This window comes from Mandrillus leucophaeus, unplaced genomic scaffold (genome assembly GCF_000951045.1).
Source record: "Mandrillus leucophaeus isolate KB7577 unplaced genomic scaffold, Mleu.le_1.0 Scaffold83, whole genome shotgun sequence".
Lineage (NCBI taxonomy): Eukaryota > Metazoa > Chordata > Mammalia > Primates > Cercopithecidae > Mandrillus > Mandrillus leucophaeus.
Window position 1 is genome coordinate 2,125,374 of NW_012109030.1, and position 13,879 is coordinate 2,139,252.

Here is a 13,879-nt window from a genome sequence, read left to right on the forward strand (position 1 = left end):
AAGTAACATTTACATGAAACCTCGGAATTTTCCATGGCTCCAGATTTCTCTCTCCTGGGGTCATTATAACTGGCCTGTGAGTAGATGATCACTACCGTCCCTTTCAGTTCCAAAATTCTGAAATTCTCATTATCAAAACTGTGTAAGTCCACTTCAAGCAATGTTAAGTTCATCCTGAAATACCACTTCATACCCCTTCTCTGAGTACAGTAAAATATTTGGATTCAGCAGTAATTTCATACATGTCATCAGGTGTAATTAAAGAATGGTACATAAAAAGAGAAATAATCTTTGTTCTTGATTTGCTCATGTAGCTGTGTACATGCAAAGAATTATTTTCAATTGATAAATAATTGTACAAATTTGTGGAGTACATGGGATATTTTGAAACACACATGAACATAATGTATAGTGATCAAATCAGGGTATTTAGGATATCTCTTGTCTCAAACATTTATTGTTTCTTTGTGTTGGGAACATTTCAAATTTCTTCTACCTATTTTGAAATAGACAATAAATTATTGTTAATTAGAATCACCCCACTGTGTTACTGAACCCTAGAATGTATCCGTTCTACCTGACTGTATGTTTGTCAGTCAACCTCTCTTGTCCAGCCCTCCCCACCCTATGCCAGCTTCTGGTAACCGCCATTCTACTCTCTACCTCCATGAGATCCACTTTTTTAGCTCCCGTGTATGAATGAGAATGTGTAATATTTGTCTTAGATCATTTCAGAATAAATTATTTAGGCTGCAACATCCAGGTGGCATTGCAACCACGGTGGGTCCTTGAAATGGATTTCTTCAACATATGAACTATGTGTCTTGTCCTTAAACAGTGGCAAGCAGGGTGTACGTAATGTCACCGTGGTGATGGACTGTCATGCTTCACACTGATGTGTCAGATAAAATAAGGATAAGATGAAATAATGCCTAGCGAGGAAAGTTAACAGGAATAGGAAGAAAATGTAATGATGAGTAGGTTGAGGCCAGCCTTTTTCTCATGAAGAACATCTGTCACACCCTTGGCATGTTCCTGTCGAGGTGGAATGACTCCCTCCCTATCTTATTCCTCTGTCAATTCCTTTATTAGTGTAGATATAAATGACATTTGGGGCTGGAGAATCAAATGAATTGAGTCATCAGTGTCTGCTGCATAGGGGATGCAGATCAAGAAGGATGGAGCAATAAAAACCAAGACAAGCTGAGAAGGGCACCATCAGAGTGCTCAACTCTAGTTAAGAAGACAGAAGCGGCTGGGCACAGTGGCTCACACCTGTAATCCCAGCACTTTGGGAGGCCCAGGCGGGTGGATCACTTGAGGTCAGTTCTAGACCAGCCTGGCCAGAATGGTGAAACCACGTCTCTACTAAAAATACAGTGGCTCACACCTGTAATCCTAGCACTTTGGGAGGCCCAGGCGGGTGGATCACTTGAGGTCAGTTCTAGACCAGCCTGGCCAGAATGGTGAAACCACGTCTCTACTAAAAATACAAAAAAAAAAAAAAAAAAAAATTCGGGTGTGGTGGCACATGCCTATAACCCCAGCTACTGGGGAGGCTGAGGCACGAGAATCACTTGAACCTGGGAGGTGGAAGTTGCAGTGAGCCAAGATCGTGCCACTGCACTCCAGCCTGGGAGACAGAGTGTCACTCCACTCCAAGTGTCACCTCTCCAAGGATTCATGGTTATTCACAAGCTTACCTCTCTCAGTGAGGCCAGCTGAGTTCTAAGGAGACACATGGTAGACAGACTCATTCAGTTTTTTAGTGAGTCTACTTTTTGCCATTGTTCCCATAAAAGGTACAACCCAAGTTATGGCCATTCCTTTCCAACTTGTTGATTCCTGACCCACTCAATTCTATTCTAGGGTCTCTGTGACTTGAAGCCACCCACCCACCAAATCTCTCATTAGAATTTTACAGAACGAAGCAGATCTGAGAACGTGCTAGCTTTTAAGAGTTCATGTTCTAGTGCTACCTTTCAAATATCCCCTAGGTAATTTCAGTTGTCATATGGATCCTTTCAGATCAACTTCCAGTATTGTGTTGGTAATTACTATTTTATTTCACCGAATAGTTTCCCCATTAGAGCTCGTTTGCTTTGTTTTCCATTTCAGATTAAGACATCAGTTATTTGGGCAACTCCGAATGTTTCCTTCTCCATCCCATTATGGGTAATAATACTAGCAATACTTCTTGGATTGTTGGTTCTGGCCATTTTAACCTTAGCTTTATGGAAGGTAAGTTGATTTACTTTATTTTCCTTTTAAACTAGAGGGGCTGTTGAGGGAATTTAGAGGGATATAGTTAGGGATTTTAAAAGACAATTATGGAGGCATTTTTGGAAATTTTGAAGGGTCTGAAGGATATAAAGGGAAAATCATGTATTGTTTGCTTTGGCATACTTAATGTGTTTATATAGCTGACATTTAAGATGACTGGAGGTGCTTAGTGTTGCTTTCATCTTGAGATTTCTTGTAAATAAATATATAGAGAGTTAGGCTGTATTAACTAAGACCTGTGATCTTTTTTCCAATATGCTTAGAGTGATAATATTCTAATGGAGACTTCTTTTTCTTGTTTAATTAACCAAGATCATAAGCTTTTTATTGACATGGCCCTATCATCAATCCTTTGAGATTTTTTATAAGCACTATGCAGATGCAATTAATATAGGTCAATTCTGATTTTTTATTTCAGCTATTAATGAGGCCAAATAGATCATGTATGTCAGAGGATGCTTGTACTTAGTTTTTAATCTTGCCAATTAGTTTGTCTCCATTGGGAAGCCTGAACTTAGTCTTTGATGTGTTTTACTGAGGTTTGTTCTAAAAGCCTACAATAGAAATTAATTTCTGGCCCCTAAACAATTGCCAGGTTTCACAGAGCCTTCCATTCCAAAATGGAAATGACGTCCCAGTTACATGACTATAGAGTAATTAACCCAGTCACATCTTTTGTAACTATGTGGTGTTCCCTAAAATCATAGTGCGTTTTTATTTCGAAACAATATGCAGCATGGCTAATAGACATATAAACTGAGAAAACCTTGACTTTGAGTTAAGTACTAGCGTTTCTGATCATTATCAGCTGTTTTGCCATCCTACACCCACGTGGTCTGTGACGTACCTTTAGAATGGACTTTTGTGTTGTTCTGTCACTCACAGTAACTGTATTTCCAATGAGTATAAGACACAATCATGTGTGCCAATTGACAGGATATTCCGGTAGCTCTGGGAAAGAGAGATGACTCAATGTCTATAAGCCAAACCCAGTTAATTGGCTTCCAACATGAGAAACAGAAGAAAAAATTGAGGTTCCAGGTGTCTAGGAAAAAATATAGTTTACTTGACAAAGTACTAATTTGACACTGAAGAGGAGGAAAGTTCTAGAGTCACCTCCTCCTTGAGTTGCTGGCTAATCTTTGGAAAGTCACTAAGATTCTGTGCCTACCTGGTTCTGGCATTGAAATAAATGACAAATCGATTCTCCCTCTATATATGCTCTATGTTCCACCAAGCACCAGGGATGTGTGGCCATTTCTTCACTTCTTCCTATAATCCATCCCAAAGCAGCCGACAGGATTCTTTAGGAGACAATCTCTCTTTCCTGGTCAATAGTTAGTGCTTCTGCTCCAGTAAGCATGTGGGAAACCCTTGGGACACATTCCTGTGATCTCGGGAAAGTATCCAAGGTCCATAAGTGGTTTGTATGAAAGAGACATCTTCTACTCCAACTGCAGGACAGGAGAAAGGGTGTGAGCACTCTGCCCTCCTGCTCACCTTGCCCTATGCAATAAACTCTCTACAAGTAACAAACACTGTGCTCACACCTCCTAATTTGGAGAAACGAGCTGATTATATGCACAGAGCTCCAGGCTCCTTTGAAAATACATAAAGGGCCAGGCATGGTGGCTCACGCCTATAATCCCAGCACTTTGGGAAGTCTAGGCAGATGGATCACTTGAGGCCAGGAGTTCAACACCAGCCTGGCCAACATGGCAAAACCCTGTCTCTCCTAAAAATACAAAAATTAGCTGGGTGTGGTGGTGCAGGCCTGTAATCCCAGCTACTCTGGAGGCTGAGGCAGGAGAATTGCTTGAACCAGGAGGCGGAGGTTGCAGTGAGCCAAGATCACGCCACTGCCCTCCAGCTTGGGGGATAGAGAGCAAGACTCTGTTTCAAAAAAAAAAAAAATACATAAAGTGAAAATTCTTTGAATGAGGGGTTTCACAGATTCCCAGAATGATGTGATTTTATAGCCCATCTTTCCCTTTATAGTGTGGATTCTTTGACAGAGCCAGACCTCCTCAGGAGGATATGACCGACAGGGAACAGCTGACAAATGACAAGACCCCCGAGGCATGACAAGAAAAAAAAAGAAAAAAAAGACCAAAGACCTCAAACACAGGTCCTGTTCAAAGAAAAAGAACATGAGAGTTAAAAATCAAGGCTTTCTGATACCTGACAGTCACCCAGGAAATGGAGGGGACCCTGGAACATCACCTCATCTACACCGCACTTTGGAGAAATTGTCATGGGTGCCCACTGAGCCCTGCTGGAAAAGGAAACACCAACACTGGAGAAGCCATCAGCAATTGTGGAAGATTTTCTTTTGCTTTAATCGTTCTGTACTTGGCAGACACTTTGAAATGGGTATGGGAACGTAAGTTGCAGTCCAGATCAATCCAGCATAAGTTGCAGAGAAGAAATGTCTGAATCACAATAGTATTTACAAAGTGAACTAAGGTGAAATGACTGAATTACTATAGAACTTAGAACTAAGACCGCACCGTCCAACACTACTGTATCCAATGGAACATTTGACACCTCCCTATGGAAAAGAAACATTTCTAAGGACATTATGGCTCAGGGAGACAAGTAATATGTTGTTGGTACTGTGAAAGTACTTTTGAAAGGACAAAAAGAATCTTGTGAGTGAGGGTGAAAATTTATTTATTTATTTTCCATGTCTCTAGGTTGAGAATCTGTCATCTAGAGAATTTGGAAATTAAGATTTGGTTAGCTAGTTTTCAAAATCACTCACTCAGTTTCCTCCTAACAAACCACTGTGTGCAGATAACTCATTTAGCAGAGCTTCTTCAGAATTTAGACAGTGCTAAGGAAAGGAAGATTGGCATTAGGAATCAGTTCTATTTAATACCTTGCTGCCTTCGATCTGAAATTCCTTTCACTCACATTATCCAGGGACTCACATCTGCTTCATTTAGCTTTGCAAGATGTTGCATTTATATTTCCTTGTATATCTTTCCATTGACTTAGTTAATACATGAATTTCAAGGTACTCTCTACCCTTTGGAGTGTTTAAAAGTAATGGTAAAATGTCTAGAGTTCATTAATTAAAAAGGAATTTAACAATATGGGTAAACATTATTTTTAATGTCTATAAGAAGCAACACTTCTTACAGATATTTAGCTTGGGATTAAATACCTATTTTTTGGGCTATGCCTTGTACTTGTACACACAGAGAAAACATGTTGAATATAACTTAGACAAAACATAAAATTATACAGGCATGAGCCAAACTAGGAAAACTGATTCCTAAAGATTTTATTTAAAATTACTTATTCCAACTTTATTACTTATTTTTACTGCTAATCCTTATAATATATAACTTTGGAGAATAATCTTTTATTTAAGCTCTTTTCCCATCATCTTGAATTTAACCATCACAAATTTTTTATGTTTAAAACTCTTGTAAATAATTCATAATCGTGTAATATTATCATTTTTGAAGTAAAATTGACCAGCCAAGTGTATAGGTAGTCTGCACAATTTTGTATCCTTTTTTAATAATGAAAAATTACTATGAAGAAATACTGAACAAATTTTTATGTGCAATATTTTATAGACCTATGTATCTGAAGCATGTTTACACTGGCATTATTTTTTTTTAATTAATTTCCTAAACGTTAAGTATGATAGAACAAGCTGACCCAAATCCTTAAGTTTACAAAGCTGTTGGAAACCTTTGTGTCCCGATTTCAACAATCACGCTTTATTTGAAAGATGAGCCAAGCTCACAGACACTAAATTTTATGTCATGCCATAACCTGGAAAGGAGCCATTTGGCTACAGCTGCGGAACTTCATTGAGGAGCAAATGAAAGGCACATGGACGAGCGCACTGGTGCAGTTCATGGTCTTCCTGTCTGTGAATTGAATACTGTCCTGGTAGCAGTTTCCGGTCTGTCAGGAGCTCAAGGCTGGTTTGTGTGGCTGACTATGGATGAGCACTGAACTTGCCTCGAAGAATTTAAGGGGTGTCCACACCAGTCTCTGGGGGTCTTTGGTGTTAGTCCTCCAGGTAGAGCCAGTTTTACAAGTAGGTGGCCATCTATAGGATATGATGTGAGCAATGGCAGACAGCTTTCTCTATCTCCAGGTAATGCCTTGACTCTGGTGATCCTGGCTGATCTGTGACCAATAAAGATTAGCTCCTCGGGATTTGGGGTCCTAAAAGGTCCCTGAAAAAATGCACTCCTTGTCTTTAAGCCAGTATTTGTGAAAGAACTGAGAACTCTTAGGGCTACATAAACAGAGACCCCTGTTGAGATAGTTTATGCGGATACCTGGGAGGAACTAGAGATGCTGGGAGGAAGACTGAGACCCAGAATGAAGCAAGGCATGAAGGCTCCAAAGTGAACTGCACCATCCCAGAGTTTCAGCCAAGATGGCCCCTTTCCAGGGGGACGGGCACCTTCCACCTGCCCACAGGCGCTGCTACCTATGGGAATTGCAGAAGGCCGCTGCGCACATGCGCATGCGCGCAATGGCCCTCCGCCCTTTAGAATATGGACACAAAGGCCAGGCGCGGTGGCTCGCGACTATAATCCCAACACTTTGGGAAGCCGAGATGGGCAGATCACCTGAGGTCAGGAGTTCGAGACCAGCCTGGCCAACATGGCGAAAACCCGTCTCTACTAAATATACAAAAATTAGCTGGGCGTGGTGGCAGTTGCCTGTAATCCCAGCTACCTGGGAGGCTGAGGCAGAGAGAGAATCACTTGAACCCAGGAGGCGGAGGTTGCAGTGAGCTGAGATCGCGCCACTGCACTCCAGCCTGGGCGACAGAGCAAGACTCTGTCTCAAAAAATATATATATATATGGAAGCAAATGGAGGAGGGGAGGAAACTGAGGTCAAGCAAACCTTCCAGCAATCAGTTTTGCCCGGAGAACATACTGACGACAGAGAACACACAGAGTTTATCTGCTTCTAGTTAGAGCACTGCCGATTGCCTTCATAATTCATAATGTGCTGTACTCCTCTGAGGGTCTATCTGTATTCCTCTTCAAAGAATTCCCTTTTTAAATTCTTGTCGCTGGGTTTTAAGACACAAGAATAGGGGCAAATTAAGTGTTATAAACTTGGAGATTTTTATACAGTAAATAAAAAAATAATATGTACTAGTCACCACTGAAACTGCATTCTTAGAACTCAACTCTTGTTTTATTTAAATACATGTGTAGATATCTGTGAAGATTTTCATGTACCTATTTACCTTGTCACTAATAAAATTAAAACTGAAAGATATGATGGCATATTTCTGGTTTATTTCACATGCGACATAAGCTTCCCTGTTGTGGCCAGACATCAGAGGTTTCTGTCTCTACATCTTAATTCCTTATTAGAAAAACATTTAAGATTGGGAGAAATTTAATAGAGCAAAAATACAGTGCTCCCTGAGAGGATGCAAATGTTCTGCTTAGATTTCAGAGATGTTTGTATTAGACTACATGAGTGGTCAGGCGCAGTGGCTCACACCTGTATTCCCAGCACTTTGGGAGGCCAAGGCGGCGAATCATGAGGTCAGGCGTTTGAGACCAGCCTGACCATAGTGAAACCCTGTCTCTACTGAAAATACAAAAATTAGCCAAGCGTGGTGGCGCACATCTGTAATCCCAGCTACTCAGGAGGCTGAGGCAGGAGAATCGCTTGAACCCAGGAGGCGGAGGTTGCAGTGAGCCGAGATTGCACCACTGTACTCCAGCCTGGGCAACAGAGCAAGACTCCGTCTCAAAAAACAAACAATAACAAAAAAAAAAACCACAAACCACATACACACAAAAACAACTCCGTGAGTATAGTAAAAATTATTAAAGTGTATGTTTTAAAGAAGCACGTTTAAGGTATGAGAATTATATCTCAATAAAGACATTAAGAATGTTTAAGTACTTTCTAGTACCTCCACCCTTATGCAAGTGATTTCTCCACTGTAGATACATGTTAGCTCCTTTACGAAGCCTTCCCTTCATCTTTGCCTAACTGTCCTCCATTAGCGTTTTGTGAATTTCCATACTTTTCCATTTGTTCCCATAGCTACCTTGCGGCTGAGTGACCGTCAATGAGAGCAGAAACCATATCATTTCCTCAGTATGTTTCCTGTACCTGGCACCAACACCTGTTATACAATCAGTGATCAAAACAATTGCTAGAATGAATGCATGACTATATATACACGCATAGTCATAATCATGTGAACAGGTGCTTTTGTCATTCCCTTCATTACTAAACACCAGCTACAGACAAATGTGTGTGCATCCTCCTATTTACAATATTCATACAATGTGATGATAATAGTAAATGTTCTATTCAGTTAGTGAACCATGGTTCATTTAACCATTCCCCTTTTATTGGGAATAGCTGGTCACAGATTCTTATATTAAGAACAGCATTATGAGTCCCGCACAGTGGCTCTGGCCTTAATCCCAGCGCTCTGGGAGGCTGAGGTGGGCAAATTGCTTGAGTCCAGGAGTTTGAGACCAGCCTGGGGAACATGCCGAAACCCCATCTCTCCAAAAAATACAAAACATTTGCAGGTCGTGGTGGTGCGTGCCTATAATTCCAACTACTCAGGAGGCTGAGGTGGGAGGATAGCTTAAGCCCAGGAGGTTGAGATTGCAGTGAGTCCCACTGCACCCCAGCCTGGGTTACAGCATGAGACAACCTCAAACAAAGAAGGAGAAGGAGAAGGAGAAGGAGAAGGAGAAGGAGAAGGAGAAGGAGAAGGAGAAGGAGAAGGAGAAGGAGAAGGAGAAGAAGAAGAAGAAGGAGAAGGAGGAGAAGGAGGAGAAGGAGGAGAAGGAGAAGGAGAAGGAGAAGGAGAAGGAGAAGGAGAAGAAGAAGAAGAAGAAGAAGAAGAAGAAGAAGGGCATTAAATTGAATACTTTTATGCTTACATACTTAGGGTTTCTTTTTTGTTTATTCCAATGAATGAATTTCTGAAGAATGAGATTGCTTGGTCAAAGCATATGAAGAGTTTTGTAGCTCTCGATAACATGTTGCTCTTAAAAGGACTAAGTTAATTTGCATTAACTTAAGTGTACCACTTCCTTCCCAATTCTTTCAGCATGGTTTAAATGGTTTGATAATTGTTTTCAAATGTTACTTTATATTAATTTATATTTTATTAGAATTTAGTAAATTTAATGTACACATTTAATTTTGAGTTCTAATATTTATCAGCCACTCAATATAAACCAATTTATTGCTCATAACCCATAAGATATTTAAATACTTGCCACTTCTCTGACATTCACGAATCCCAGTGAAAACAATTTATCTGGGTGTTTTCCCTGTACCCCATAGCAAGCAGTAGGATGAATCCTTCACTTTGTATTATATACTACTCATGCTTCAAAACCTACACTTGGCCAGGCACAGTGGCTCACGCCTGTAATCCCGACACTTTGGGAGACTGAGGCGGGAGGTGTGCTTGAGGCCATGAGTTTAAGAGCAGCCTGGGCAAAATGGTGAGACCCCATCTCTACCAGAAAAAAAACATTAAAAATTAGCCTAGTGTGGTGGTGCGTACCTGTAGTCCCAGCTACTCAGGAGGCTCAGGTGGGAGGATTGCTTGAGCCCATGAGTTTGAGATTGCAGTGAGCTATGATCACTCCACTTTTGGTTTACTGCAACCTCCGCCTCCCAGGTTCAAGCAATTCTCACGTCTCAGCCTCCAGAGTAGCTGGAACTACAGGCACATGCCACCATGCCCAGCTATTTTTAGCAGAGACAGGGTTTCGCCATGTTGGCCAGGCTGGTCTCAAACTCCTGGCCTCAAGTGATCCACCTACCTTGGCCTCCCAAAGTGCTGGGATTACAGGCGTGAGCCACCATGCCTGGCCTGATGCTGAAGAGCAAAGCACTCAACCCAGTATAAACTAGCCTGTGTGGTGCAAGACTTGCCTGAGACATACACAAGAAGGCTCCACCTTGGCCAGTCCCACTGATTAAAGACTGCACATATTTGTTGCAAAGAGGAAGAGGAACTCCTATGAGGTCTTCCATCGTAGTCAGATGCTCTGTAGCTGGACCAATGAGGTGGGAGCTCAGTCTTCTCAACGAATTCTGTTGATCTCTTTGCCACATCCCATCACTTTATATGTAGACGCTTAACTGTGGCAATACTTCCTAAATGTTGAGTTGAGATTTGGGTGCCTAGACTGGGCGAAATGAGATAAGGATCACTCCTTGCAGAATTCTAACAAGGTAAAATTCTCTTGTGGATTGCACACTTCCTCTGAAAAAGTTGCACCATCCTCACAGATTACCTGTAGAGAAAAGAGCATTCATTCTGGTGCCCACAGGAAGATCTAGAGCATGAAAACCTTTGGTTGATGTCCATAAATGCTAAGACAGTATCCCCCTAGGGTCTAGTGTTCTTTTTCCCAAATATAGCAGATTTTCTCCTCCAGAACTCTGATTACATTAAAATGTTGATTTCTTTAGCATGAGAAGTTTAAAGCATTGAAACTTTAGGCTCATTTTGGAAGCCAAGTAAAACGATAACTCCCCCAGTGATGCGTAAGTCAATGGCACATTCAGGATGGCCAGCATGCATTAGGTACAACTCTGCTTGCCATTTTAAACTCTCCCGACCCCCCAAATATCATCTACCTTTGGAATTGTTAATGAGCAAGTTCTCCATTATTTGTGATTATGGGTCAAAATCCATATAGAAATGTAGCCTGACACTAGGACCTCCTGACAATAAAAAGTCTTGGATTTAACTTTTTTTTTTTTTCTTTTTTTTTTTTGAGACGGAGTCTTGCTCTGTCACCTAGGCTGGAATGCAGTGGCGCATGAGCTCTCGGCTCACTGCAACCTCCGCCTCGCGGATTCAGGCAATTCTCCTGCCTCAGCCCCCTTAGTAGCTGGGATTACAGGTATGCACAACCATACCTGGCTAATTATTGTATTTTTAGAAGAGACGGGGTTTCACCATGTTGGCCAGGCTGGTCTCGAACTCCTGACCTCAGGTGATCCACACGCCTCGGCCTCCCAAACTGCTGGGATTACAGGCGTGAGCCACCATGCCTGACCAGATTTAACTTCTATTGGTGACATGATATAACACAGTACGAATGGCTCCTCATCCTTCTGTGCTATGGCTTATTTTGATTGTGGTTTGTGTTGTAGAAACAACTAAGTCATTAGCAAATCATCCTGCTAGCCAACCTTTAGGTGGGATTGATTTTTAAGCAGTAACAGTGGACTTTCCTGGATTTAAAGTTTTATATTTCCACTTTCATTCACTTCATTGCTTGAAAGGTACACGTATAACTATAATTTTTATTTCCATAAGGGCTTTTAATTTTTCAAAACTCCGTAGTTTTCTTCTGTGTGAGTTTTCTAGGGCTCCAAGTTCCACAAATTGGATGGCTTAAAACAACAGAAATGTATTGTCTCACGGTTCTGGACACCAGAAGCCCAAAATCAAGGTACTGGGGAAGCTGTGTTCTCTCTGAAGGCACTAGGGAAGCACCTGTTTCCAGGCGTCTCTCCCAGCTTCTGGGAGTCTCAGGTGTTCCTTGGCTTGTAAACGCAGCACATGGATACTCCCTCGTCACATCGTATTCCCATGTGTCCTCACATCAGCTTCCCTCTGTGAGGACCTGGGTCCATGTTTCCCTGTTTTTATAAGGACATATAAATCATATTAAATTATGGTCAGCCCTAAATTTTCTCATTTCAACTTGATTACTTCTATAGAGACCCTCTTTCCAAATGAGGTTCCATTCTGAGATACCAGAAGGTAGGACTTCAACATGTCTTTTGGAGGGGACACAATTCAACTCACAACATCCCCCTTCAAAAGTGTCTATTCTAGGCTGGACATGGCAACTCCTGCCTATAATCCCAGAGCTTTGGGCGGCTGAGGCAGGAGGATCACCTGAGCCCAGGAGTTCAAGGCTGCAGTGAGCTGTGATTGCACCACTGCACTCCAGCCTGGGCAACAGAGCAAGACCCTGTTTCTAACAATAATAATAAAATTCCTAAGCATGTGAATTAAGGACAGGCTGAAGATTTTAAAGAGGATATCTTTACATCAGTCTTTTGAAAAGCTACCCTTTTCTCTTGCTTCCACCCCACCTATCTGCTCTTCCCACTGCCTTCTTTCCCAGTATTTATTGGGAGATTTCCATTGATTTATATGTAATGAGTGGCTCCAGAAATCAAAAGTGAGTATTACCTACTCACCCAGGTAATATGCTTGCGTTCGCTGAGTGAATAATAGATTTACACATATTTATGTTTTCCCTTCACTTACTGCCTCTATGCATATATTACAAGATCAAGGCAATTGCATTTTTCAAATAATTAACTCATCTACTTTGCCTTGCTTTGCAATTTCTTACTACCAGCAGCCATATTCTCTTTCTCCATTTTTCTTGTCCCTTGAAATAATCATTTTATTCTCATAAGCAATAGGCATAAATATGAGTTTTATGATATATGTGAGTAGATTCCTGGCTGGTTAGAACCCAAAGGGTGCTGATCACTGAGTTAGTGGGAAGCAGAGAGGAAGTTCCTGTATTTGGGCTGTAGGGCTTGGTCCCCAGCCCACTATTTTTTTTTTTTTTTGAGACAGAGTCTCGCTCTGTCGCCCAGGCTGGAGTGCAGTGGCGCAATCTCCGCCCACTGCAAGCTGTGCCTCCCAGGTTCACACCATTCTCCTGCCTCAGCCTCCCGAGTAGCTGGGACTACAGGTGCCCGCCACCACCACGCCAGGCTAATTTTTTTGTATTTTTAGTAGAGACGGGGTTTCACGGTGTTAGCCAGGATGGTCTCAATCTCCTGATCTCGTGATCCGCCCGCCTCGGCCTCCCAGAGTGCTGGAATTACAGGCGTGAGCCACTGCACCGGGCCCCCAGCCCACTATTAACACAGAGAAGACATTGTTTAAATCTACAGGGACCCAGAGGTGAGAAAAACAGTTGCCACAGTGGGTGACAGAATGAAGAAAATAAAGATAATGAACATTCTCTGGGCACATATTGTATGTGGCACTGGGCCAGACACTTGTGGTAGAAGTGAATTTACCAAGCATAAGTAGGCAGGGCCCTTGGTGCCACAGGTAAGAGTGAACTGTGCCTGCCCACATACATCGCTGTGGTCTCACAGGTTGGGCAATTGGCCTGCAGGTCCCCTAAGCTACCCTTTTCTCTTGCTTCCACCCCACCTATCTGCTCTTCCCACTGCCTTCTTTCCAGTTATTGGGGGATTTCCATTGATTTATATGTAAGGAGTGGCTCCAGCTCCACCTCCAGGTGGAGGGCATTGAATATTTCCCTTTGGCCAGTGGACTCTCACCCCACACTCAGGTTGAGGAGTCTCTCTGGGCCCATGAGCCCCAGGCGTCAGTGATACCGGCTGCATTTGATCATTGAGAGAAAAACAACAAAAATAGGAGATGCCGCAACCACACCACACAGGGAATAGCTGAGTCATCTGGGATTGATTAACCTGAAGAGGAGAATGTCTGGGGGAAACACTGACCCCAGGTCTGTAACGGATTGTTCTGAGGAAGAGGAAGTAAAGTAGGAAGGAGTTGAGGATGGCATCATAAAAAC

General features: G+C 42.1%; 1 protein-coding gene across 2 annotated transcripts in view; it reads left to right on the top strand.

Moving 5' to 3' along the window:
* Positions 1–7,554, top strand: part of ITGA8 (integrin, alpha 8) — a 221,353-nt gene extending 213,799 nt beyond the window's left edge. For both annotated transcript variants that reach the window (XM_011968109.1, XM_011968110.1), the window contains 2 exons: positions 2,119–2,241; positions 4,282–7,554. In XM_011968109.1, the coding sequence (XP_011823499.1) occupies positions 2,119–2,241; positions 4,282–4,368 (210 nt within the window). In that variant the 3' untranslated portion in view covers positions 4,369–7,554. The remainder of the gene's footprint in view (positions 1–2,118; positions 2,242–4,281) is intronic.
* Positions 7,555–13,879: the final 6,325 nt, after the last annotated feature.